The sequence below is a fragment of the Hemibagrus wyckioides genome, linkage group LG05 (genome assembly GCF_019097595.1).
Source record: "Hemibagrus wyckioides isolate EC202008001 linkage group LG05, SWU_Hwy_1.0, whole genome shotgun sequence".
Lineage (NCBI taxonomy): Eukaryota > Metazoa > Chordata > Actinopteri > Siluriformes > Bagridae > Hemibagrus > Hemibagrus wyckioides.
The window spans coordinates 13,848,401-13,872,853 of record NC_080714.1 but is presented as its reverse complement, the minus strand read 5'-3'; the positions used below and the strand labels follow the sequence as shown (position 1 = coordinate 13,872,853).

General features: G+C 36.7%; 1 protein-coding gene across 1 annotated transcript; it reads left to right on the top strand.

The window, feature by feature from the left end:
• Positions 1–24,453, top strand: zgc:63587 (uncharacterized protein LOC393431 homolog). The gene is made up of 12 exons (XM_058389373.1): positions 1–158; positions 2,874–2,927; positions 3,030–3,129; positions 3,212–3,298; positions 10,673–10,796; positions 11,774–11,908; positions 12,341–12,458; positions 20,473–20,574; positions 20,650–20,795; positions 21,000–21,083; positions 21,319–21,376; positions 22,846–24,453. The coding sequence occupies exons 2-12, from the start codon at positions 2,901–2,903 to the stop codon at positions 22,912–22,914; spliced, it is 1,050 nt and encodes a 349-aa protein (XP_058245356.1). The 5' UTR covers positions 1–158; positions 2,874–2,900; the 3' UTR covers positions 22,915–24,453.

Below are 24,453 nucleotides of genomic sequence, written 5' to 3'. Positions count from 1 at the left end.
TCTCTACTCCGGTGTCAGGGACTGAACGGCATTGTGGGACAGAGGCGGACTTGCAGAGGTTTCCGGATCCCCTGGACTGTACTGGGAAAAGTGAGAATATAAGGGAGGAGAAGAAGAGAAGTCTGTCTTTTGTATTATTGTCAGAAGTTTACATCGAGGTAAGCGCTTCTTAGGCACTGAAAATGAATTGAGTTAGCCTGCGTGCGCTGCCTGGGCGGAGAGTTGAGTCCAGTGAAATATTGTAGCATTGTATGTTGCGTACGGAAGAAAAAAAAAGTTACTACGAACAGCTCTCACAGTTTACAAATCATCATAATTACACACGGTTAAACATTTATTAAACACCGATATTCTCTGAGTTAGTAAGTAAGTGCGTTTATTTAACATTCCTCAGCTGTCCCAGTGCTAACAGAAGTGCCCCTAAAAACAGGGTGTGGGCGCTTTAGGCGGTCAGGCTAAAGTCTTGAAGGCCCAGTGAAATCTACTATATAGCAGGTTTATCTCCCATCTATATTTCAGACCTTATGTGGATTTCGTATTATTGATGTTAAATACCACACAGAGAAAGATTATGCTTGGCCAGAGTTATGTGGTCTGGATGTATCTTAAAGGAGGGGCAGATTGAAAAGTTTGGTGTTATTACAGAAGTGGGTTTGGATCATTTCGAATGTTTTGTACACATAGCCTCATTGCCGTAGAGCACAGTGTTTGGAGTGACACCATTTATGTGTAATTTTTTTTAAGTAATACACTGAACACTCTACTGGGAACACCTGTAAAGCCACACATTCGTGTATATTTAACCAGCCAATCATGTGGCAGCAGTTCAGTGCATATATCCTGCTGATACAGGCTAGCAGCTTTGAGTACTGTTCAAAAGTGTTCTATGAGTTAAGTGATTCTAGCTCATCTCAATATAAGTTCTCATTTAGAGATCTGAAAGAAAACAGCTGATTTCCTTTCGGGTGCAGATTTGTAATGGATCAGTGCAGTCCGTAGTGTGTTATTTACAATCAAAAATACAATGCTTGTTTAGATTTCATCATCCATCCATCTTCAGAAACTGCTTTATCTTGGTCAGAGTTGCTGTATGTCTGGAGCCTATTGTCAGAATAGTGGGTGTAGGACCCTAATCCATTACAGGGCACCATGTTCTCTAGCATAGCCAATACAATCTTGTTAAGTTAAAATGATGTTATGTGTCGGCAACATTACCAGCTGCAGAAACGAGAAGCTCCTATTTAAATTTTTTCATTGAGACAAAATGAATAGTCACTTTAATAATTATAATAGTGTATATACACCTAGTGTTATTTTAGATGTGCTGTAAGCTAGAAAATAGCCTTTAGGTCCTCCTCTCACTCAGTTATAGCCACAAGCTGTAACATTAAAATAATTTGTTTTACCATTAATCTGTGATGCCATGGGAAACCAGGTTTTATCACTTGGTAAAGGAAAGTTCTAAGTTCACAATTATTTCAAAGTTTCATGCTGATTTAGACTGATGTAGGAAACCAGTCCCTGTCCCTTGTGTCCGTGTCTCCAGTCGATCTAATTCCCCTAATAGGCTTACTGTATGTGTGGTTCCCCATCACATGTTTCCATGGCTTATTCAATGGAAAGCTTCACCAGGAATTCGGTTAAGAGCTTCACAACCCTTTTGGTCTTAATGATTGAAATAGCAAATCTTTTAAGTCGGGTCACTGCTGGAGGTCACCTGTTATTGGTGTGAAAAGTGTAAATTCCCAAAAATGTAAGGGAAATATGATTACATGTATTGTGTAGGATATTTTGCTACAGTGCCAAAAACACAGAAGCTGTTACACAGAGCATAGAAGAGCAAAGATGTAGATATGCATTAGATTTGTTAGCGTAATGAAAAGATTAGTATAATGCCTACAGGTTAGTATAATACAAGAGTGTGTGTAAATCTGTGCTCTCATTCTGTGCCTCATGTGAAGCTGCTCTGTGTGATTACTGTGGTAATAAAAGAGCCACTTCATTAATCTAAAGCCACATTATTGTTTTCACTACTGGAAAGCGAGCAATTACTGAGCCTCCCTCTGTGTGTGTGTGTGCTTGTGTGCGTGCGTGTGTGTGTGTGTGTGTGCATGGGCAAATGCAGCATTTAAAGTGTTTTTCACTTTATTAGTGAAATTAAGATTCGAGACCACTTCCCATTGTTGAAAACAGTTCTCAGTGCCTTTTCTATGTATTCTAGTGTGAACCTAAATGCTTACATTTTAATAGGAAGATAGTAGAAAATAAATAGATTAAACATCTCTTATTATATGATGATAAACTGTTCAAACTGCTCTTTAGCTTAAAATTACTCCCTTTTATGCATTTGTGCAATTCTACTTGATACAAAAGGTTGGATACATAATGACTGAGCTTTTAAAAGGATTGATGCTTTTAAAATGATTATAATCTGTATTGTTGAATAATGTCCTTTTTAAATGTTCTTATTGAACAAGTCTGTTATGGCACATCTGGCACATTACCTAGATTTTAGAAGAGCACATGCTGCAGAATTTTTCTATCAGATTTACGTCAGTAGTTCACTTATCAGGAGGACTGTAAGTGTAGGAAAGGTCTCAAGAAGATGAAGGATAAACAGAATGGTTCTTTCCCTTTTTTCATGGACTTACACACTCCCCCATTATCCTGTGGCTTTATTTCACCATTGTTTTGCACAGTGTGTATGTGTATGGAGATCAATTTCAAGCAGTCAGTGAATGTGAATGTGTCTGAGGTGAAAAACAGATGAAAGTAATTTTCAGGGAAAACGTTTTGTTTCCCATCCTGTGCATTAATTTCAAACATAACTTCAAATTGCATTATAGACATTAAGCTTGAATGTGTTTCTTTAGTTTTTCTTTAGCCAAGTAGCTGCAGGCATGTCACAGTCTGGAGAAAAAAGCAAGGTAGGATATTACAAACTAGCACAAACATTTATAATTTTAAGCCTATCTAGGCAAGATTCACAATTTGTGTAATTTGTTTGTTTGTTTGTTTGTCTGTTGAAGTTCCCTGAGGCTGCCGGGTATGTGGGCTTTGCTAACCTCCCTAACCAGGTACATCGAAAGTCTGTGAAAAAAGGTTTTGAGTTTACACTGATGGTAGTAGGTGAGTTACAGAAACACACACAGTCTCTCACACGTAATTAAACTGAGTTCATTACTTTGACTGACTAACGTTTGTTTTGTAGGAGAGTCTGGACTGGGTAAATCCACCCTCATCAACAGCCTGTTTCTCACTGACCTCTATCCAGAGCGCTACATACCTGGAGCAGCAGGTACTGTTATTTCCACGGCCTAAATGTTCCCAAATATTTAATTCATTCTTTCATTTTTCCCTTGTCTCTCTCTCTCTCTCTCTCTCCCCCATGGCCTCCTACAAATAATAAAATAATGCTGAATAGATGACTTACTGAAGTTTCTGAAAACAGAAGTGCTTAAGGTGGAATGCAGAAAGTTTTTCATTTTGATCTCCACAATTGGAAAGCCCCCTAAAGTCTCCTAGAGAGTCAGATATATATTAAAAGTCCAAGTCAATAACTCACTTTTAATCAGCATAATCCTACACATGACTTTGTTTTAGCCAGGTCACATAGCTCACATACCCCTAACTGACTGAACATTATAATAAATTACTTTGTAGTTCCAAAAGTGCTTAAACACTGATCATGTTTCCAGCATTTTCAGCATTTAAAATAGATATAATAGACAGTTGTTGCACTTTCTAAACAAGTACAACTTGAATAATGACACCTCTTATCTTCATTTATATCACTCACACTGCAAAACATTACACTGCTAAAACCAGCAGAGGAACAGACAGCAAAAATGAATGTTTATGCCATTGCAGAGTTTCTAAAACTGGGGAAATTAAATGTACACACATAATTATAGAATATCGTAAAGTCTCTCTAATGCATGTGAGGAGTGAAGAGTATTCCCTCTAGTCCAGTCCCACAGAAAAGCTATTGTAGGACAAATTGTTTGAAAATGAATGGTGGCTATACTAGAAATTGGTCTGATCACACGGTGCATAAGAGCTTGCTGCCTAGCCAAACACTGGTCAGTGTGCCCATATTGGCATGACTTCTAAATTCCTAAGATCTCAGTCTGAGCATCTGTAGGATGTGTTGGACAAGCAAGTCCGATCCATGGAGTACCCATCTCACAACATGCAGCACTAGAGATCTGCTATTTATTAGAGAATCTATTGATAAAAGTGCCAAATATAGCATTGTCAAATAAAGCATTTTTGTTTTGCTCTACTTCTACGTGCAACAGCATCTTTGCTTGATTGTCACAGCTCATCTTCCTAGACCTTTTGAAATCTTTCATGTTATCTGAAACAAGCAGCACCTTGATCAGGCCACTCTGCTTTATAAAGGGAAGCTGTTTGCCATATATGGTAATTTCTTTATACGTTGTTTCTTTATGTAAACAAGCATGCCCCATGCACAAGCACACCAATTTAGAATCAATTTAGAACGCTTGGGATTTTTTAGTGAAGATTGTTTACATCTGTACGTATGTTCGAGATAAATACCAGTTTTCTTATGCGTCTGGTGTGTCTTTGCACAAATTTACTACTTTTTTTATACACACTTTGATAAATGAGACCCCCGGCCCTGAAAATGTGTTGAATATGTACTAAAGAGAAAATACACGGTACATTCCGTCAAACTTTGTTTTGACAGGTCTAGGAACCAATCAGATTTGTCAATGTCACAAGAGTCGATGTTTATCTCCTGAAGGGTTCTCACACAGCCACACTCCCACAATCACACAAACACACACATACACATAACCATATGTATATGGTTAATGTTTCTATTGATAAAACACGGAAGTTGGAAGTTTATCTCCTGAAGGGTTCTCACATAGCCACACCCCCACAATCACACACACATAACCATATGCATATGAATAATGTTTCTAATGATAAAGCACAGAAGTTAAGAGTGGCTTCCTGTGGAAATTTATCTCCTGGAGGGGTCTCACACAGCCACACCCCTGGCTTCCTCTGGAGGTTTATCTCCTGAAGGGGTCCATAACCCATCAACAACCCCAAAAGCACCAGCACCCACACCTGACACACCCCCAAATACAGTATGCAGTATTACAGAAATACAGTATTTCCCTTGAAATACTTAATCTCTCTACATGTGAAATATTGGTGATTCTTTGACCGCAACTATCGCCACTTGTCCTGATGCACCAAAAAAGTTGAAATCTACTTTAGGGAGATTTGCAAAAAATTTTACAACATGAAAATATTCAGTATTGGTCGTTGTCGAACGGTTGTACAGCCAGGGTTTTTTCAACGCAGAATCAGCAGTTGTAGTGCATTTCAGGTTATCTGGACCAGGTCACAGTGCTACTGAGACCATAATTTTTGATCAGTGTGACTGGGAAAAGTTTCGTAAATGGTGTAAGGACTTTGACTACATTGTTAGAATGGATTTCTTTTCACCAGAGGCCTACAAACGGAAATGGAAAAACAGTACATCTCCGCAACAGACCTACTGCATCAGAGCAACAAATTTAACAGTTAACAATTAACCAATAATACCCCCAAGCAATACTCCCACCCCATCCACCTACCCCCAGTAAGATACCTTCAGTGAGCAATGGTGAGAGAAATCACATTTGAGAATCTAAAAAAAAAAAAAAAAAAAAGGCTCGTAACAAAGAAGTATTTTTATACATTGCACTTTGTATTTTTTTATTACCGGTAGACTGGATTGCATTTATTTGTAAATTATGATGCGGGTTCTTTTTAGATTTCTGAAACATAATACATTTATTTGTATTTGCAAATCACCTTCTGTTTGTTGAGTTTTCCTGTACAAGGTTTGTTTAGCTTAGAGGTTAAAAGTTTAAAAAGCACCAGCTGAACTTGCAGTCACTATGTAAAATATAACAAAAATATTTAAAGAAGTAAAACAACTTAATGTTAACCACATATCATTAATAAAATATTAGTACAGACATTTAAAACAATTTTATATATATATATATATATATATATATATATATATATATATATATATATATATATATATATATATATATATATATATATATATATATTAAGTGTAGTCGAATAATCAGTTTTTCTTTTTTATATCCCTGCATTTATGAGCGTTTTTGAAAACAGCATTTAGAAATGTTCTGCATTTTTATCGGCTTCGATAAAATTTAACTCAATGAGGAAAGACAGAAGATGCTTCAGCAGACAGTGACACTCTAATCCTATTAATAGAAACCTAAACCCTAATTCCCAAATATAAATAAGACCAAACCTGAACTAAATTAAATGAGGAACTTTAGCTTTACAGATAAGGGACTCCTTCAGGAGTTTATTATGTAGTACAAGTGCACAGGGTACATGGATTATAACATACTGCAGAAACCATTAAATAGCAAAGCAAAACAGCACAACCCACAAGATCGAAATATCTTTAAAAAAAACCTTCTATACTAAAAGTTTAACCCCAAACTAAAATACACATTTATAAAATAAAATATTGATCTATTACACTGTACAGCCAAATACACTCTACTGACAGACACCAAGCTGATGGAAAGGAGCAATGGTTCCAAATAGAAAGTGAACATAAAAAGAGCAGTGAGATCTGGACCAATGTTTCTTTGTGCTGTACAATGTTTTGTCCTAGTGTGCTGCAGTCTGAATGATGAGTGTTAAAACATTACTTTTTTAATCTACTTTTTAAAATGATATCAAGAACAACCCTGCAATACATTTTACAGATCATAACAACAAATAAACTAAATAAATAAATAAATAATAATAATAATAATAAATAAGAATAAAAAATGTAAAGGTTTCACTGTTCAATTTTTCATCAGCTTACCTGGGCAATTGTCCTGAAAACCACTGTTGTGACCCAAATTTCTACTGTCCCAAACAAATGCATATATTTTAAAGCTCTATTTAAATCTAAACTAATCTCCGTAATTAATTTATTGTTAACGTAACTAACTGCACATTATCAAAATAGAATTTCTTATACCTTATTTTAATTTTCCTGAACTGATGTTTTTAATAATAAAAAACAAACGTCATCTTACATTACAATTTTAGTTAACTCTGGTAATATTTGCTTAATAAATGAAAGCTTAAATAAAGTGCAGCTTATGCATCATGTACGTTTTCTTTACCTCTGTCCTGTCCTACTTACACACTCAGAAAAAAGGTACTAAAGAAGGCACAAACCATTGTCACTGGGGCAGTACCTTTTAATGGGACAGAATTGTACCTCAATATAAAGAAACAAATTTGTACCATTCCAGTTTGTACCTTTAAGGACATGGTTTGTACCATGGCTAATCAAAATGTACTTTTTGTTTTTTAAAACCTGCTGATACAATATTGTACCTTCATCAAAGGTACAAATCTTATCCTTGAAGGTACCACCACAGTGACAAGGCCTTTTGGGTTCAATGTTTGAAGGTGCTTGTTTGTTCAATAGGAAAAAGAACTTTAATAGTTCTGGAAGGAACACTTTGGCACAGTTAAGGCACAAAGGCAATTAATTTAATATCAGTAACTTTAATTATCAAATGTGTTTAAACAATTTCTCCCAGTTTACAGTAATGTTTCCTTCAGGGGCGTAATCTCCACTTGGGACATTTTTCAAAATCCTGTTTGTGCCCCTAACATGCATCGTTTGATTTTTTTTAACTGCGCATCGTCATCGACACAGAGGAGCAGGAGCAAGCAGGACACAGAGAGTCTGCCTGTGTCAATGCACGCGTCCGCGTCCAGGAACGTCGCATGCAAACTAAAACTAGCTGACTGACAGGTGTAATGAACAGGTATCGTGGCTGTGCCACAGTCAGCGATGAAACGCCAGAAGCAGCAACAGATGACTTTAATGTCATCATGGATGAAAATAAAGAATGGAGATGTGAGTTGGTTGATTAAGTAAATTAGCTCTGGTCAGGATAATCATATTTTAATGAAGATTCTGTGTAGCATGAAAACGAGTTGACTTTAAACCGTGCATTTCTCTCAGCAATGTATGACAAGCAGACTCTGGATGCTAGTTTAATTTTAGACTCAGTATAACCATAACTCAGTCATTTTCATATCAGAGGACAGATGAGGTGGATAGTTAGGATACATAGAAAGATATGATTGAATGGATAGATAAAGGACAATGTTCTTTATATTTTTTTTTATGCTTGTTAGATTGTGTGCCAATCTTGCATGCTCTGTACCAAATAAGTACCAAAAAAGTATCTATTTTGTTATTAATTTTCCATCCTTTTGGACTACAGAAGTAAGGATAACAGATGGTTATTCCTACCGTGCTATAATAGTGTTGGAGGCATACATATTGTCTACTTTAGGTATTTGTGCTGCACAGAAAATTAGCAACAGGAATGTAAATATTGTAATTTGTTTATTAACTAAGGGTGGTGGTCTATGCATGAAAGACAGTTATTAAAGTAATGATTAACATTTTTATATAATTACATATTAATGTTGCTGCTTTCTATCTGTAAAATAGTATTCAGATAGATATTACAAAATAGTGATTCAACACACAGTTCATAAAAGCTTTTTGCTTTTTCTATTCTAAACCTCTGCGGTTTGGTGGATGTCTCTCTGACAAACGTCCTGTGCAACAAGTGATTTATTTTACATTTTCAGCTACAGCGGTTAGTTTAAAATAAAAGTTTTCTTAACAGTGGAAATTGAGTCTCACATTGTTTAAATTTTATTCACACACAAGACATTAATGGTGAACATTTTTGACTTTATAAAATGATTCTCTCAAGTCTTGGTGATCGGCCCCTATAAAAAAATAAAGAAAGAATTTATTATTAAAATCAACTTAATTATTTCCTGGATGTGTATCACCATAGTCCCTAAATGTATGTAAATGCAGGAAATGGGCTTCAAATCAAAAACATTTCCCCCAATTTCGTGACCCCCAACTCCTCAAAACAAAGTTAAACCCTTGGTTTCTTTTTTTGTAAATTCATATTTTAAGTTCACAATAAAGATTTCAAAAATATTTGAACAAAATAAAACTTCTTTCAAAGACATTTCACAAAATACATTTTCACAAAAAATGTTATAGTATATAAAACATTTTCTGATCTACAAAATAAAACTTTTCACAATTTGTACATAACACTTTTCCCCCCAATACCCTTGTATTTACTTAACATTTAATTTACTTAACTTTAAAGTAGAAATGAAATTTTGGCAAAAGCATCAAAAACATTGTAATGAGTTGTGCACACTATGTTTTGTAGGTTAGTGACTATGCATATATGGTTCCTACATACAAAAGATCATCAACTATATGTAAGTCAAGTGCCTGGTAGTCCGGTTCTTCCCCTGGCATCATAGAAAACCAGTCCTTGTCATATGAAACATGAAATGTATGAAAATAACAATCAAACGATTGTGGGAGCAACAGATTTCCACACAGTATCTACAATGTATCTACGTATAAAACATACTTAACCTGAAAGAATAAAGAACCTCCTGTATGCACATCAATAACAAACACATCTATGGTGGCATATTATACATTATTTACACAAACCTCTTTCATACGGCTAAGTGTTTTACCTGCAAAATGAATGGACTGAAATTTTTCGTGACACTTAAGTGCATTTTGAAGCTCGCTGGGTAAAGATTTAAATGTAGTGCTCATGCTTTTTCTGGTAACTTTTTCATAATCATCCAACATGCTTGCTGCCGAAAACTCCCAACAATGTTTGTATTTGTGTCTTTTGCTTAAAGAAGTGATGTTAATGAAGTGCTAGATACATTCTTAAAGTACTGATGCTTGCTTTCAAAGTGCGTGCACCAATGAGCATGCAGCGGACCATAAAATGGAGTAAGTCTCGCATAACGTATTAGATAGTGACACTTTGATGTGATAATGTCAAATACATCTTTTAACTCTTGTAAGAACTTCTCACTTTCATGTTAAATATAGGAAGACTTTCTCTTTTTACTTTTGTGGCCATAACAATATCTGCAATTTCTCAAGACAGAAGATAAATATTCCAGTATTTGGAATTGCGTGGAATGTGGTGTGCAATCAAAAAAGATAAAGGCCTAAATAAGCACCATTTTTGTGAGGCTGATCCTGAAATGCTTGAATTCTGTTTAATTTTGTCAGACAGCTGGGACAGCTGGTTTGTTTGCTCTATCACTTTGACCTATGGCAAATATGACTCAATTCAGCATTAATTTTCTTTATAGTCATATGCTTTTCTCTGTGTGCCTTACATGAATCTACTTTTGACTACTACAAGTATTATGCCTTCTAATAAGTCGTGCATGATGTCTGGTGGCAGTCCTTTTGTCACATCAAAGTAACTTGGTTCATCAAATGGACAGATTCTCTCAACACCAACACCATGACTGGCTGGAGGTCTTTTGAATTTCTCCTCCCATTAATTAATGGAAACATGTAATTTACCGTGTTTTATTTTAATTTTCCTAATTTTATTGAATTCTAAATTTGTTTCATTTTTAAATGTCAATTTCTTAATTGTTCACCTGTCAATGCTTCATTCCCTTCAGTCAGGTGAGGATTTAAACAGTATAAAAATGTCAGACAGTTACTGGTGGTTTTGTTTGTTCATGATTATTGTAGAGAAGATTGAGCGCACAGTGCAGATCGAGGCTTCAACGGTGGAGATCGAGGAGAGGGGGGTGAAGCTTCGCCTCACCGTGGTGGACACTCCTGGATATGGAGATGCCATCAACAGTCAAGACTGGTCAGTGAGTGTGTGGATGTCTGGTTTGTTTTGGTGTTTGGAACTTGAGCTTGGAGTCTTGATAGAAAATCATAGCAGTAGCATGGCTGAAAAAAATCCTCTCTGCTCACCACTGACGAAAGGCATGATTCAAACACTATTGTTTTATAGTGTTTTTTTCATGTCAGGTCAAATGAGAGCAGCACTCATATCCAGCTATAATCAAAAGTCATTGATCTGAAAGTAATTAGACACACACAAGAATTTGTCAGAGACATTTGAATGGATAATCTGCCTTGTCACGTTCCAGTACCTTTGGAAGGGACTGTCTATATCATCCCTGGTAATGATGCAATCTGTTAGTAAATTTAGTCAGAAAAAAGTCCATGTTTCCCAAAGTAAATTTGAAGTCAAATCTCAAGTCAGAAAATGTGAAAATCCTGCCATAAGATGAACTTGTATAATTGGTCCTTATAGGATAGGTAGTGAGGATTCTCAGTTTTCACACAGTTGACCCAGTTCAAGCAGGTTGCAGAACAAATTTCCACATGTTTAAAGACCTACCTCTTCAGATCCATTTGTAGGATAATACTTTTTGTACTGTCCACTTTTTTGTATCTTTTATCTATTCTAGACCACTAGGACAAACCTGTTTTGTTTTAGATTATGAATTCTTATAGCTTATCTAATCTTGTCTGAAAAGAGCCAGAATGGCTTCAGGTTTTCATTCAAGTTAAACAGCTAATTCATCCTGTTTAATCAGTTGAGCTTGGCCTTCAGTCATCTTTCTGTCGTGGCTTTTGCTTGGGAACGAAAACCTGCAGTCACACTGGCCCTTTGCACATGAGGTTGGACATGTCTAAATGCTTTGTATCACTGTGCCTTCAGCCTCTGTCAGTTAACTGAATATGTAAATGTAATAACAAGTCCAGGACTACAATACTATTGTCATAATTGATATATTTTATTTTATCTACTTTTATCTTGTTCTCATATAGTTTTAAGACCATCATCCAGTACATTGACAATCAGTTTGAACGCTACCTGCATGATGAAAGTGGCCTGAATCGCAGACACATTGTGGACAACAGAGTTCACTGCTGCTTCTATTTCATATCTCCATTTGGACACGGGTAAAATAAATCACACCTTTGTCTTACTATCCTCGTGTGGACCCTGCACTGAAAAACATATTAATGCTGATGATGAAGGCTAAATTTAGCCCAAGCCTTAACCTCAGTAGCCACGTTTCATTCATATTTAAATCTATCTATCTATCTATCTATCTATCTATCTATCTATCTATCTATCTATCTATCTATCTATCTATCTATCTATCTATCTATCTATCTATCTATCTACATCTATCTATCTATCTATCTATCTATCTATCTATCTATCTAAATAAATAAATTTTAGATAGATAGATAGATAGATAGATAGATAGATAGATAGATAGATAGATAGATAGATAGATGTAGATAGATAGATGTAGATAGATAGATAGATAGATGTAGATAGATGTAGATATATAGATATAAATTAAGCCTTTGTGTGTGTTCCAGACTGAAGCCACTGGATGTTGAATTTATGAAAGCCATCCACAGCAAAGTTAACATTGTCCCTGTAATCGCAAAAGCTGACACTCTGACGCTCCGAGAGAGGGACCGCTTGAAGCGGAGGGTGAGTGTGTATCTTACTCCCACAAATACCAATTGAGAAATTAAACTTTCTACTAGGTGTGTGTGTGTGTGCGTATGAGATGTTTTTGTTAATCGTGGTCCTGCCACTCTAGTCTTAGGACAACTCTGTTGTAGAGGCGGCGCCTGCACTCCTTGCCGGATAGCAGTAGAGTTCCTTTAATTTTTGCAGATGCTTCCCTTTGCCCTCTGAACACACAGAAACAGCCAGCACTGTTAATCACCAGCAGTGCTGTGTAGCTGGATGCTAGCCCATAGTCCGACTGTGTTTTTGAGCAGATGGATTACATACTGTGGATAATGTTGGCATTGCCTAATCAACCTTCTTCTCTTATCAGTAATTCTACAATAATCTAAAGGGCATAATCTAGATGGTCTGTTTTACAGCTTCATTTTGCTTTATTTTTTGTTTAGTACAGCCATTTTGTAGGGTACATATTTATGTTGTAGTCAGGAGGTTGGAATGTGTAGCTCTCTGTAGAACTTTTCTGTGTGTGTGTGTGTGTGTGTGTCAGCACCACATGTTTAAAGAAAAATGTAATTAGGATTTTCTCTTAGTCTAATCTGCCTCTTCTTCCCTAACCTGTTGCAGTGGGTGTTGCACTCAGATTAAACAGAAACTCTATAATCCTTTTGGGGTTATCTTTGTGGATTAGGTGTGTTTGTAATTGTAACAGTATTTAATAGTGGGTGCATATTATTTTAATAGTGTTGTTATATTTGATATTTTGTATTGTTTGTGTTTCAAGAACCCATTTTTGTCAAAAGATTTGTTCTATGTTTTTTTATACAGCTGTAAAATATCTAGATAATATCAGAACTAAGCCATGTTTTACATAGTGACAGAACTTCAGTCAAAATATTGAAATTATTTCTGTAATTAGATAGCTCAGTTGGTTGTTCGTCATTAGTTGTAGTACATTGCAAAAGCAGAGCAAAAGGCTCTAATAAGATTTAGACTTTTGAAAAGCAACTGGCGGATTAGTCCTTCAAACACTAGCACTCAAGAGCCTGAGGCCATTCACAGCGGACAACCCCCCAGACACCCGTTCTTCACGTCGCACATGGCTGCTCCTGGTTTGAGCCGTGGGTTCTGGCTGTGCAGATTGCATTTGTTGTTAAATAGAATTAGGACCAGAGAGCTGTCTATGGGAGGAAAGCAAGACATTTTAAGCTGAGAGAAGAAAAATCAATCACAGACATTGCACAAACAATTGGTAATAGCCAGTTGTCAATATAACAATTCGGAATGTCCTGCAAAAGAAAGAAAGCACTGATTTACTAACAATCAGACACCCAAGAGGTCAGCCAAGGAAAACAACAGACAAACTGTAAGAGCTGTGATGAAAAACCCCAAAACAACAAGTAGTAACATCAACAGCAACCCCCACAGGCCAAAGTTAAAGGTATCAAAATCTACCTTTCAAAGAAGACTTTGAGAGCAGAAATAAAGACACCATATCACTTGATATAAACCACTCATTAATAAGAATCAAAAGACCAGAGTGAATTCACAAAGAAATGCAGCGATGAACCACAAAAAGTCTGGAACTAAGATGAAGACCAGAGTGTATAGAAAGAAAGGATCTGCTCAAGATCCTAAACATATGAGCAATGAGCACGGTCAAGCATGGTGGAGGTAGTGTCATGGGCTTGCATGGCTGCTTGTCAGACAGACAGACACTTTTTTCATCCCAAAGGGAAATTCACAGCTTCCAGCAGTATCCACAAAAACAGGTAATAGATAAAATAGGAAGGAATATAACAAAAATACTAAAAAAAAAACCCAAATTAGGGTACAAAAATATATCAAATAACAAAATATTACACAATTTAACAAAATATTGCAGAAAAAAAATATTAAATACAGAGATTTAAGGAATAAATATGGAGAATTATATGAAAAATAAGATAAGTAATAAGATAAGTGTTATGTGCAAAAACTGCATGTTTATGAGTTTATTAGGATCACTAATCTTTACTGATGATATATCATGACAAATTCAGAAGTCTAAACATTCTCTCTGCCAATTTACAAAGAAATCTCATTGGGAGAAAACTTCATCCTGCAGTAAGACAATGACCCAAAACACACTGCCAACATAACAAAGAACTTCATTAGGGGGGAAAATGGAGAGTATTAGACTTGCCAAATCAATCACAAGACCTTAACCCTACTGAGCAGCATTTCACCTCTTGAAGGGGAGACTGAAGAAAAAAACATACATAACAGATCACTGTGCTCACCTAAAACTGAGTAGTCTGCTACTAAGGCAGACTGGACTGTTAGATGGCCATCTATATGTATAGCTCAGGAAATGAAAGCTGATCTGTTGTCTAATATTTATCTTTTGATCTCAAATCCAAATGTCTTCGGTGTTCTGCAAAAAAAGGAAAGATTTGTCTTTGTTGTCCCCTGTGTTAATGAGCTTAAATTATGTATTTTGATTTCCCACTGTTTAGTAGCCTGGATGCTAGATTTTTGACATGCAGACTTTGTGTTTGGGCTGTTAGTTTTGTCTTATTCATAGTTGTCTACTAAACAAGTAGGTTCAAGAACCCAAGAAATAGAAACAAACCCTACTTTTTATTGACTTCAGCAAAAAGTAAGCTTTCATGTACGGATGACATCAACTTGCACAGAAAAAAATTAATAAAATTCAGTGCACGTGTCATATAGTTTATCTACTGTAAGTAATAGTCATACAGTTAAAGTATAAACAAATATATCAAGACTTAATAAATATATTAACCAGACTCAAATATTTTTGCTGAGAGGCATGCGATGTTAGAACAGAATGCCGCATCTTTTATTCAAAAGCAGCTAGCAGCCTGGACCCTGACTTTTTGTTCAGGGTCCAGGCATAATGTGCTATGATAAATTTTGTTAGAACAGTATCATGATAATGTACATGCAGTTTGAAAAGCAAATTATTTTGCCATATGTTATTAAATTACTCTTTGACTTGAGCAGTTAGGTTTATGAGCAAACAAAACATAAAACTGGGCGAGTGCACTGGAGGTTTCACTGGACCTGTGGGATAATTAATATATTTTTATTATATGGCCACACTTGCATTAAAGAGCATGAAGACTCTGAAGTCTTGTTTTGAAGACCATTTGACCCGTGTTGCAGTCATTGGTTTGCAATGTGTGTAATCATGTCTGTATTGGCTCATGGTGGTCGTAGTAGAGGGTTATAAGATTAGGCTGGTGTAGTCTGAGTTGTCTTCCTGTAATCAGTCAGTCCATTTCCTTGCATTGATGTCCTCTGGTTGGCTCAGCAAACCTTGTGTCGCTCTTTAACCACAGTAAGACAGCAAGCCAAGCATGAGCTCATGCCTCATCAATGTCTGTCTCCTGCAGCTTTGATGCTGTATGTCTTGCCAATGCACACTGTGGGTTATGAGTTTGAATTAATTTGGTCATTATAAATTTAATTATACAATTGTCTTAAAAATTGTTATTTTATGGAAAAATGGATTGGAAAACATCCGTCAAACTTCAGTCAATGACTTTTGTCTTCATAATTGTGGAATAATACATTCATATATCCATGTCAATAGAGGAACATCCTGATTACCCCACTTGGTTATTCTCCAGCAGCTAAAAGCCGTACACACTATCATAGACGACTCAGTTCAAATCAGTTATATGCCTGTTGTTTTTCAACAAAAAAATTAAAGGTAGAGGATTGTTGACCTTCCCTCCAGTAGGGAGGACATCCAGCTATTAGATGTAGTGTTATTGTTAGAAATGTCTTGTAAGTGCATTCTAGATCTTCTATTATAATTTGACCTTCTACAGAGGATGTGGAAATTGAACAAACTGGCATCACCCTCTGTGCAGTTGACCAGGTCAATGAAAGGCTGAATAAGGGGGGGAGTCTTCCTTTGTTTTTGATAATGTCAGTGTGGCTGCAAGGTTTGCCAGAATGTTGACACCCCAAACCGGCAGTATAACAAACAACCCGGTATATGCAATGATTTTGATAATTATTCATTTTAAATATTTCACCTGCTTTTTCACAGTACAAAAACCCTCTTTTTACTTATACATTCCCTTTCTTCTCATTTAAAAAAAAAAAGGCATTCTTGCTGTATGTCTAAGCAGTTGGTGGAGTGGATGTGGGCAGCGCTGTATTGGATTCTTATCAGAGTTTGGCCACACGTAGCAACAGTTTCCCTGACTGAGGTCATAGCTCATAAAGCACTCTGGGGATGTTTCACTACCACTTGGCTCACATTAACGTCCTGCTTTTGCAATTTGTATATTTTGAAGCACCATGCAGAGTGCCCTGTGCATGTGCATATGCATATAAGTATCATTACAGTGTTGTATTTATATTTAAAAAATGAAAGAAAATGAAGCTTTGCAATGTGTTCATCATTGTTCTGTAGAAGAATTAATTTGCTTCAACAATGTGTAAACATAATATTGATGGTCTCTGTGGGGTTCTGAAGAATGGAGACAAGTTGAGTGAGGAGTCGTTGTTGAAACTGTTACCAGTATTTATTCAGTTGATTTTTGGATTCATACATAAGAGCATGAAAACAATGCTACATTTCCTTACATATCCTGACTAAACTGTGAGCAGCATTTTCTTAGTGTGTGAAATTTTGTTTCTATTGTTGTTGTCCATTGCTGAGCCTTTAAAGCTTTCCTCCCTTTGTCCTTTGACTTGAGTACACCAATATATGTCAGTCCTGCAAAATCCCAAAAGGTGTGCGTGTGTTTTTGAGCGTGTTTGTGAACTCTTAAGTACTGTTCTTTGTTTTTAAGGAAGGCTTGAAATATGTCTATTAGCTCATTGTGGCACAAGCATGAGGAAAAAGATTAGTGTTATGGCCACTTACATGGGAAACTTAATAACAGTGTCACACCTATAGCAACATGAACTTAGTGAGATCATGAGGTCACATCCTGTGTATAGACAGTGCCTCACCTCACACTTACCTTCTTTCAGCATCTAACTTTTGAAATGAGGGCTTATTCCTGTGAGCACTGATTTATCTTCTCCTACAGAGTGATTGCACCTTGGAATGTGGCCACATTCTCACTGTATTTGCTCACAGTAAAACAATAAATAGCCATTGCACACATACACCTAGTGACTTCACCATCCCCTTCACAACTGTAATTTAATCTGTCTGGTAATAGGATCTCCAGAGAAAGTTTGTTACTTTATAGAGTCTCCCATTTTACAGAGCCAAGTTTTTTGTTAATGAAAATATCCTTGCTGGAGATCTGTTTCTTTATTCATGCTTTGAAAACACCGTGCTGATATTTCTGAAACGGTAAAATCATTAATTACATGGTGTGCGCACACACACACACCACACATATATATTGTTGATATTGCCTGTGTAAGTGTCTCCTGCACCCTGCTGTCTAGGAGGCGCCAGATTAACATATCTCTAACACAAGCTGTTACATACACACACTAGTCGGAATTAAATGTTCTGAATGGCCGCAAGATATTGAGTGATCAAATCCAGTGTTGACGAACAAAGAGGGAAAGACCAGGATGTGCTTTTGTCACAGTCAGCCATTAAGCGGTGAAGTTTGGCTTGCACTGTTCTAGGATACTTGTTGAGGTTTCAGTAATCCTGCTGCAGAGACTCTAAGATGCATCTTCACTCTTCTTTCATTCTTTTTGTGCTCGGCAATGTTAACTTGTTCTGTGAACTTCCAAGTATTGTTCTAAGGGTTGGGAAGCCAACATCATGTAAATACTATACGTCATCTGCCTGATAAATGAAAAAAAAAGAAAAGTTTTTAAACTTTAAGATTATTTTGTGATTCATTGCTTATGTGTGAGTCAGACACCTCCTACGACTGTGAGGTATGTGTGGGTGTATGTGTGTGGCAGTAAGCTCATGCTGAGTCTTGCCAAAGTGTGAAAAGGCTATTTTGCATTGCATGGCAAAATCCCTGTTTGTACAGTAATAATGGGTTGTGGTAAAAAACCCTGTGTTTGTGTTGTGTGTGTTTGTATGAAAGTCAAATATAGCCTGCCAGTCCAAATTCAAAGCTTTTTTTGGGGGAAAATGCTGTACACTAAGAATAGAGCCTTGTTCACCATTGTTGCTAGTTTTGACAGAGAATTCACAGTACTGAACAACACAATGTGTAGCTACTCAACAAAGGATTATGCTCCACTGTGCATAGTATTCATTCAGCTTATCAATCCTAATGCTGTTCTGCTCTAATTACTGCTCCGACACAAAGACAGTACATACTGTAATACTGTAATCATTGTTTGCCTTAAGACCTGCTTTTAGTAGTAAGTCTGGGGGACAAACCTTCATAGACCTTTTCTCACGACTTTCTTGAAAATGCTTATCTGAGGATCTTTTGACTCCTGTAATCTCTTTCCTCACTACATACATACAGAGTCTTGCTCCACAAACACAATCGTAAGTCATAATGCATCCTTTAGCAAACAAATCACCAATAGAATTGGTGAGCCTCACTTCCCTTTTCAATTTGTGGAGAGACTGGAAAGACTTCTGCCCCCATTGTCTACAATCCAGTAACCTTCACCAGCCAACCCAAACAGACTGGAAAGCTTTGGGCCTTGTCTTAAAGTGCTGTTAAAGCCTTCTTTTATTGGAAGTAATTTGAAGTTCTAATATATCTTATTCAGAAAGTTGTGGTACAAAGCCATGCTGAATTCTTGCTTTAGTTCAGAAAGTCATTAGTACTGGTTTGCCTAAATTGTTGTATTTTGTAGTTTTATCCCTTTAGCAGATGTGTCTCTGTGATCACACTGAGCTGTGGGCTTTTGTCTTTTGTCCCTGGAGGGAAGCACACTTTAAGCTTCAAGTACTTTGATTCTTTTTATTCTTTCCTTCTTTTCTTTCTTTTTTCCTTTGTAGTTTCCTTTCCTTCTGCTCATATCATATTGTGCTTTGCCTCTTCCGTTCTTTCTCTTTCTCTAGGCTTCCGTACATGTCATTTGATTCACTAAACCATGTTTATGGTCACGCTTTCCATCCAGATGACGTATCATGTTTATTTGGACTTGGACCAGACAACAATGACACCCACACGAGCACTCACACACACGCAGTCCCGGTGGGTTTATCTCTATGCTATGAAAATAAGCCTCCTCATAACAGGAGGAGATTTGTTGATAGGACATAGGGAGTGGGGGGGATTCTGCCCTTTTGAAACATTGTCCTTGCTGAGAGAACATGAAAGTGTTCAGAATGTCAGGAAAAGTCTGCTGGTGGTGTTCTTGGCTGCCACTACAAAATAGCATTGTGAACATGGCTCTGCTGTTCTAACTTTGATGTTAGGAAAAATAAATGATTGTGTCTGATCCCCACAGGTGTATCTGAAGTATAGGAGACTTTCTTAAAGGTTCTGAACAAGTAGAGTGTTAGGCTTGCATGGCGTATAGTGGGAGACATGGTGTGTTCACAGAGATACGCACAAGCTCTTCTTATAAAAATAATTACAATTTTGTTGAAATACAGGGCCATGTAAGCAGCACATCCTGTTCCTGGCATGAGGATGTGGTAAATTCTCTTCTTCTTTTTTTTGGATCTTATAAACTGAGATTAATTGAGAATTCAATACTAATAGCTGTTATCAGCTGAATCTAATCTCAGGAATGATTATTGATTGATTGAGCTTTTCGTGGTACATTATACTGATGGCATAGATGTTCGCTATCAGAGATTGTTCTAAAACATTGCGAAGATTGCTGCTGTGACCTGTTGCTGAAAAGGGGATTCAGATCAAATCAAGTGAAAGAATGCAGAATCGTTAAGCATTCTTTCTTATCGTCCAGAAGTATCCTGCTGTGAAAACATCTGCTTTGTAGGTTTTATTAGTTTTCTTCAACAGAATCTACTCAGTTTGGGTTTTGGAAAAGAGTCAATGCAATAAATCTGTTACTGTAATTTCTCCATATGTAAGTATGGAATCATTACAGTTGCAGTTATTTTTGCTGTAATATCCTTTGCTGTATGTTATTCCCTATCTAGATCCTGGATGAGATTAGTGAGCATGGCATCCGCATCTACCAGCTCCCTGATGCAGACTCTGATGAGGACGAGGAGTTCAAAGAGCAGACCCGTGTCTTAAAGGTCAGGTGGCTTTCCATTCTTACAACAGTAATTTCATGCTGTCGGTTATCTAAACATTTGTTGTATGTGATCTAGGCCAGTATTCCTTTTGCTGTGATTGGCTCGAACCAGCTGATTGAGGTGAAGGGGAAGAAGATTCGAGGGCGTCTGTACCCTTGGGGTGTGGTGGAAGTGGAGAATCCTGAACACAATGATTTCCTCAAACTGCGCACCATGCTGGTGTACGTATAGATGGCTTTTAAAAGTCTTTTTTTTTTTCTTTTCCCCCCAAGCATCACTTTTACTTGTGACTCTAGTATTACACAGAAGTATACTGTGGCACCCTCTGCTGGACATTGAGCTGCATAAATTCACTAGACACACAAGAAGGATGTGCGAATAATCAATAGTAAATTAAAATGGTAAAGGTGTGTGTGTCTGTGTAGGACTCATATGCAGGACCTGCAGGAAGTGACTCAGGACCTACACTATGAGAATTTCCGCTCAGAGAGACTGAAGCGAGCTGGCAGGTATGGTATAAGCACACAAAACCTCACTACCAGGTGCAGGTGTAAAAAATTTACAGTCTCATAAAGTACATCTTATAAATCCTAAATACACCTTCATCCTATTACAGGAACCAGAACAGTTACCTTCCAACCCTGCACAAATTAAATGAAAACAAGCATAGTAAACATACTCTGAAAAGTCGGGGACTGCTTTCATTGGTGAATAAAGTATAAAGAAGCTTTTTGCCTTTTACAGGTCAGTTGAGGATGAAGTGCTGGACAAAGATCAGATCTTAATGGAAAAGGAGGCTGAGGTAAGTCATTTTTCATCACGTTATACTGGTTCTTTCATTCAGTTGCTTTATACACAATATATACAACTAAAATATATACAGCCATATATAGAGTTTAAAAAAATATCTACTGGATCAGTACGAAGACACATGAAACAAAAAGGTTTTTTAGTTTCAGTAGGTTTAACTGGCATAATAATAATAAACGTACATGAACTGTACTATAATATATGCACTATAAATTTCATTAACTATTTTCCTATAACATCATCATCTATTGTACTTTATAAGGTGACACAAATTAAGCTACATATTACAAGTTAAACGGTGCGGCACGGTGGTTTAGTGGTTAGCACGTTTACCTCACACCTCCAGCGTCCTGGGACTGAGTCTCGCTCCCGCTCACTGTGTGGGTGGGTGGGTTTCCTCCGGGTGCTCCGGTTTCCTCCCACAGTCCAAAGAGACTCTAAATTGCCTGTAGTGTGTGATTGTGTGAGTGAATGAGTGTGTGTGTGTGCGCGCGATGGGTTGGCACTCCATCCAGGGTGTATCCTGCCTTGATGCCCGATGATGCCTGAGGCACAGGCTCCCCGTGACCCGAGTATAGATCGGATAAGCGGTACAGACAATGAAATTACAAGTTAATTGAAACAGTTTGGCCGAGGCTGGGCCCTTGTGAGTCATGCTTAGCACTGATGCTGTGCATATAGATAACATACGTACAGTAACATTTATTAGGATATTTTTATCATGAATTTAACATCTGTGCCATATTATTGAAGCAGTTCAGTTAAAAGTTTAAAAAAAATAAACAAACAATGAACTATTATTATTTTCTGTTTGAGCAAGTTTTGGAAGGTTTATTAGAAAAACTTTTGTGCCTTCTGACTCATGCATGCTCTCACCCCTCAATATGTGGAGGTTTGGTGGTGAACCTAGGGAGGGTTTATATTGTGTGGATTAAAGGTTGCATTCCATAGGCATGATGAGTGTGTTTTTCTTTGGCTTGGTAAGATATAAGGCAAGAACATGTAGAACGTGTCACAGGACATGACATCAGCTTCCTGTCTGACAGAACACAACCTGATTTGTCTTTCTAAAGGCTTTCCTTCATCGTCATATATGTTCCTTGTCATATAGTGTGTATTCATGAAAGCCTGTAATAACCTGTTTTCAGCAGAATCTGTATTTAGGATCCCAGTCACTCTGTGCTTGTCATGGTCGTTATATTTCAGTCCAGAACTACAGTATAGTTTAATGTGAAGATGTGTAAGTAAAACACATTTTTACTCACATTTGACTCAACACAGCTAGTTCTTTTATACTGTATATTAGATTATATGTTAGAAGAGCATTAGAAGTTACATTTTTTGGGTAGTGAATAGTGGGTATTGGATTGTAAAGAGTTTTCCTGACTCATGGTGAGACAGCATGTTAGTATGTTACACTCTCATTATCAGTCTAAATGATATTTCACCCTCTGTCCACAGCTGAGACGCATGCAGCAGATGATTGCTCAAATGCAGGCTCAAATGAAGATGAAGCCAGGAGATGACTGAAAAAGATGATGTATTATGTACTTGTTTGTTGCAGTAGCAACAAAAAACCAGAGATCTACTATGCTATTGGCTTCATTACTTCAGTCCCTGTTTCTACCATGACTCTGGGCACTTCAAAACTACGGTTCAGTTTTCTTTTGCCATATATATTTATCTTTCTCAAATTTCTTATTTCAGTGCATCACACCATGTGCGCAACTTTATCCACATTTGATCGTTAACTAAATCTTATATTTAAGCTTATTCAGTAGCTTATAAATATACCACCATGTTAATTATTTTTAATTTGCATAGATCCATGTTACATTGCAAGTAATCCATGGTACGTATAACTGTAAACAGTTTCAGGTTCAGTTGTTTGTCTTGTCTTTCCACACTGTCCGTACTCAATCGTGCCTGCTGCTGGCAGGAAGCAGCTCACACTGTACCAGTGACCTCTCACAATTCTCCTGCTTCTACATGTCCAGCTGGTGCCTTCTCTACACATACAGATTTTACTGGGAACTGAGAAAATGGTGATAGAATTTGAACTCAATCTGTTAAGTGTTATACAAACACACTAAAGGAATTTACTAGTTATTCAAAGTAAATGAAAATTTCCACCCACGATCACAACAAAATCCATATGGTCTCAGAAGTTTTTCTTATAAGTGGATTTCTAATTGATGAAAAACAGTGCCTTAATTTGGGTGCCTTGGACACACATTATCAATTCTATTTTTTTTGTTACTGCGTGAGAGAATACCATGTACGTACTTCATCTGTTTTATGCTTTGATTGGCACTAGGGGGCAACAGCCACCAGTACAATGCAGGGCTATTTCACAGGGAGTCTTTTTTTTCAGCCTCTTGTACTTAAAAGATTTTGACATTATTTGCCCAATATGAAAATTGATTTATCAAAGTTATTAATTCAATTATAACTTAACATAATACTTTAATTCTTTGTGTATATATATATATATATATATATATATATATATATATATATATATATATATATATATATACACATGAATTAATTGATTCTAAACATTGATTGAATAATTTCTAATTATTTGCCCTAAATTGTACTCAGATATTTTATTAATTCTGAGATCCTATTAGAATATGAATCCAAAGACAGAGGCATGTGTAAATGAAACGTATCATGGTTTTGATGTTTGATGAAATAACATGTCAGATGCTGATGATGATATTGACTGGAAATTTTGTGTATTAAACAAAAGTGTTACACACTCTTTCATTTTGAAGCCTCTTTTTATACCTTTAAATCTTTCCTGTGTATTGTCATTTTTCTCTGAGTAACGAGTTATTTCCTTGATGCCACTGTACTCATTAGTGATCATATAAACATTCTGCAGATATTTTGTAAATGTTGTGACCCAGCCCTAATTACTCATGTGGCTTAGTCATCTCCTGTTTACAGACTAATGTTTCTTAGATGTTTTTCGCATATCCACGGTAGAAGTTCACTACCTTGTGAAATGGTGATTTTTGTGTGTTCACTTTGAGCAATAAACGTTCAGATGTTCTAAGA

What these genes read in the sequence shown, in the direction of transcription:
- zgc:63587 (XM_058389373.1), top strand. Translation starts at nt 2,901, where the DNA reads ATGTCACAGTCTGGAGAAAAAAGCAAG. An exon ending in AGTCTGGAGAAAAAAGCAAG is followed by an intron (nt 2,928 to 3,029) that starts GTAGGATATTAC and finishes TGTCTGTTGAAG; the next exon opens with TTCCCTGAGGCTGCCGGGTA. An exon ending in GTTTACACTGATGGTAGTAG is followed by an intron (nt 3,130 to 3,211) that starts GTGAGTTACAGA and finishes TTTGTTTTGTAG; the next exon opens with GAGAGTCTGGACTGGGTAAA.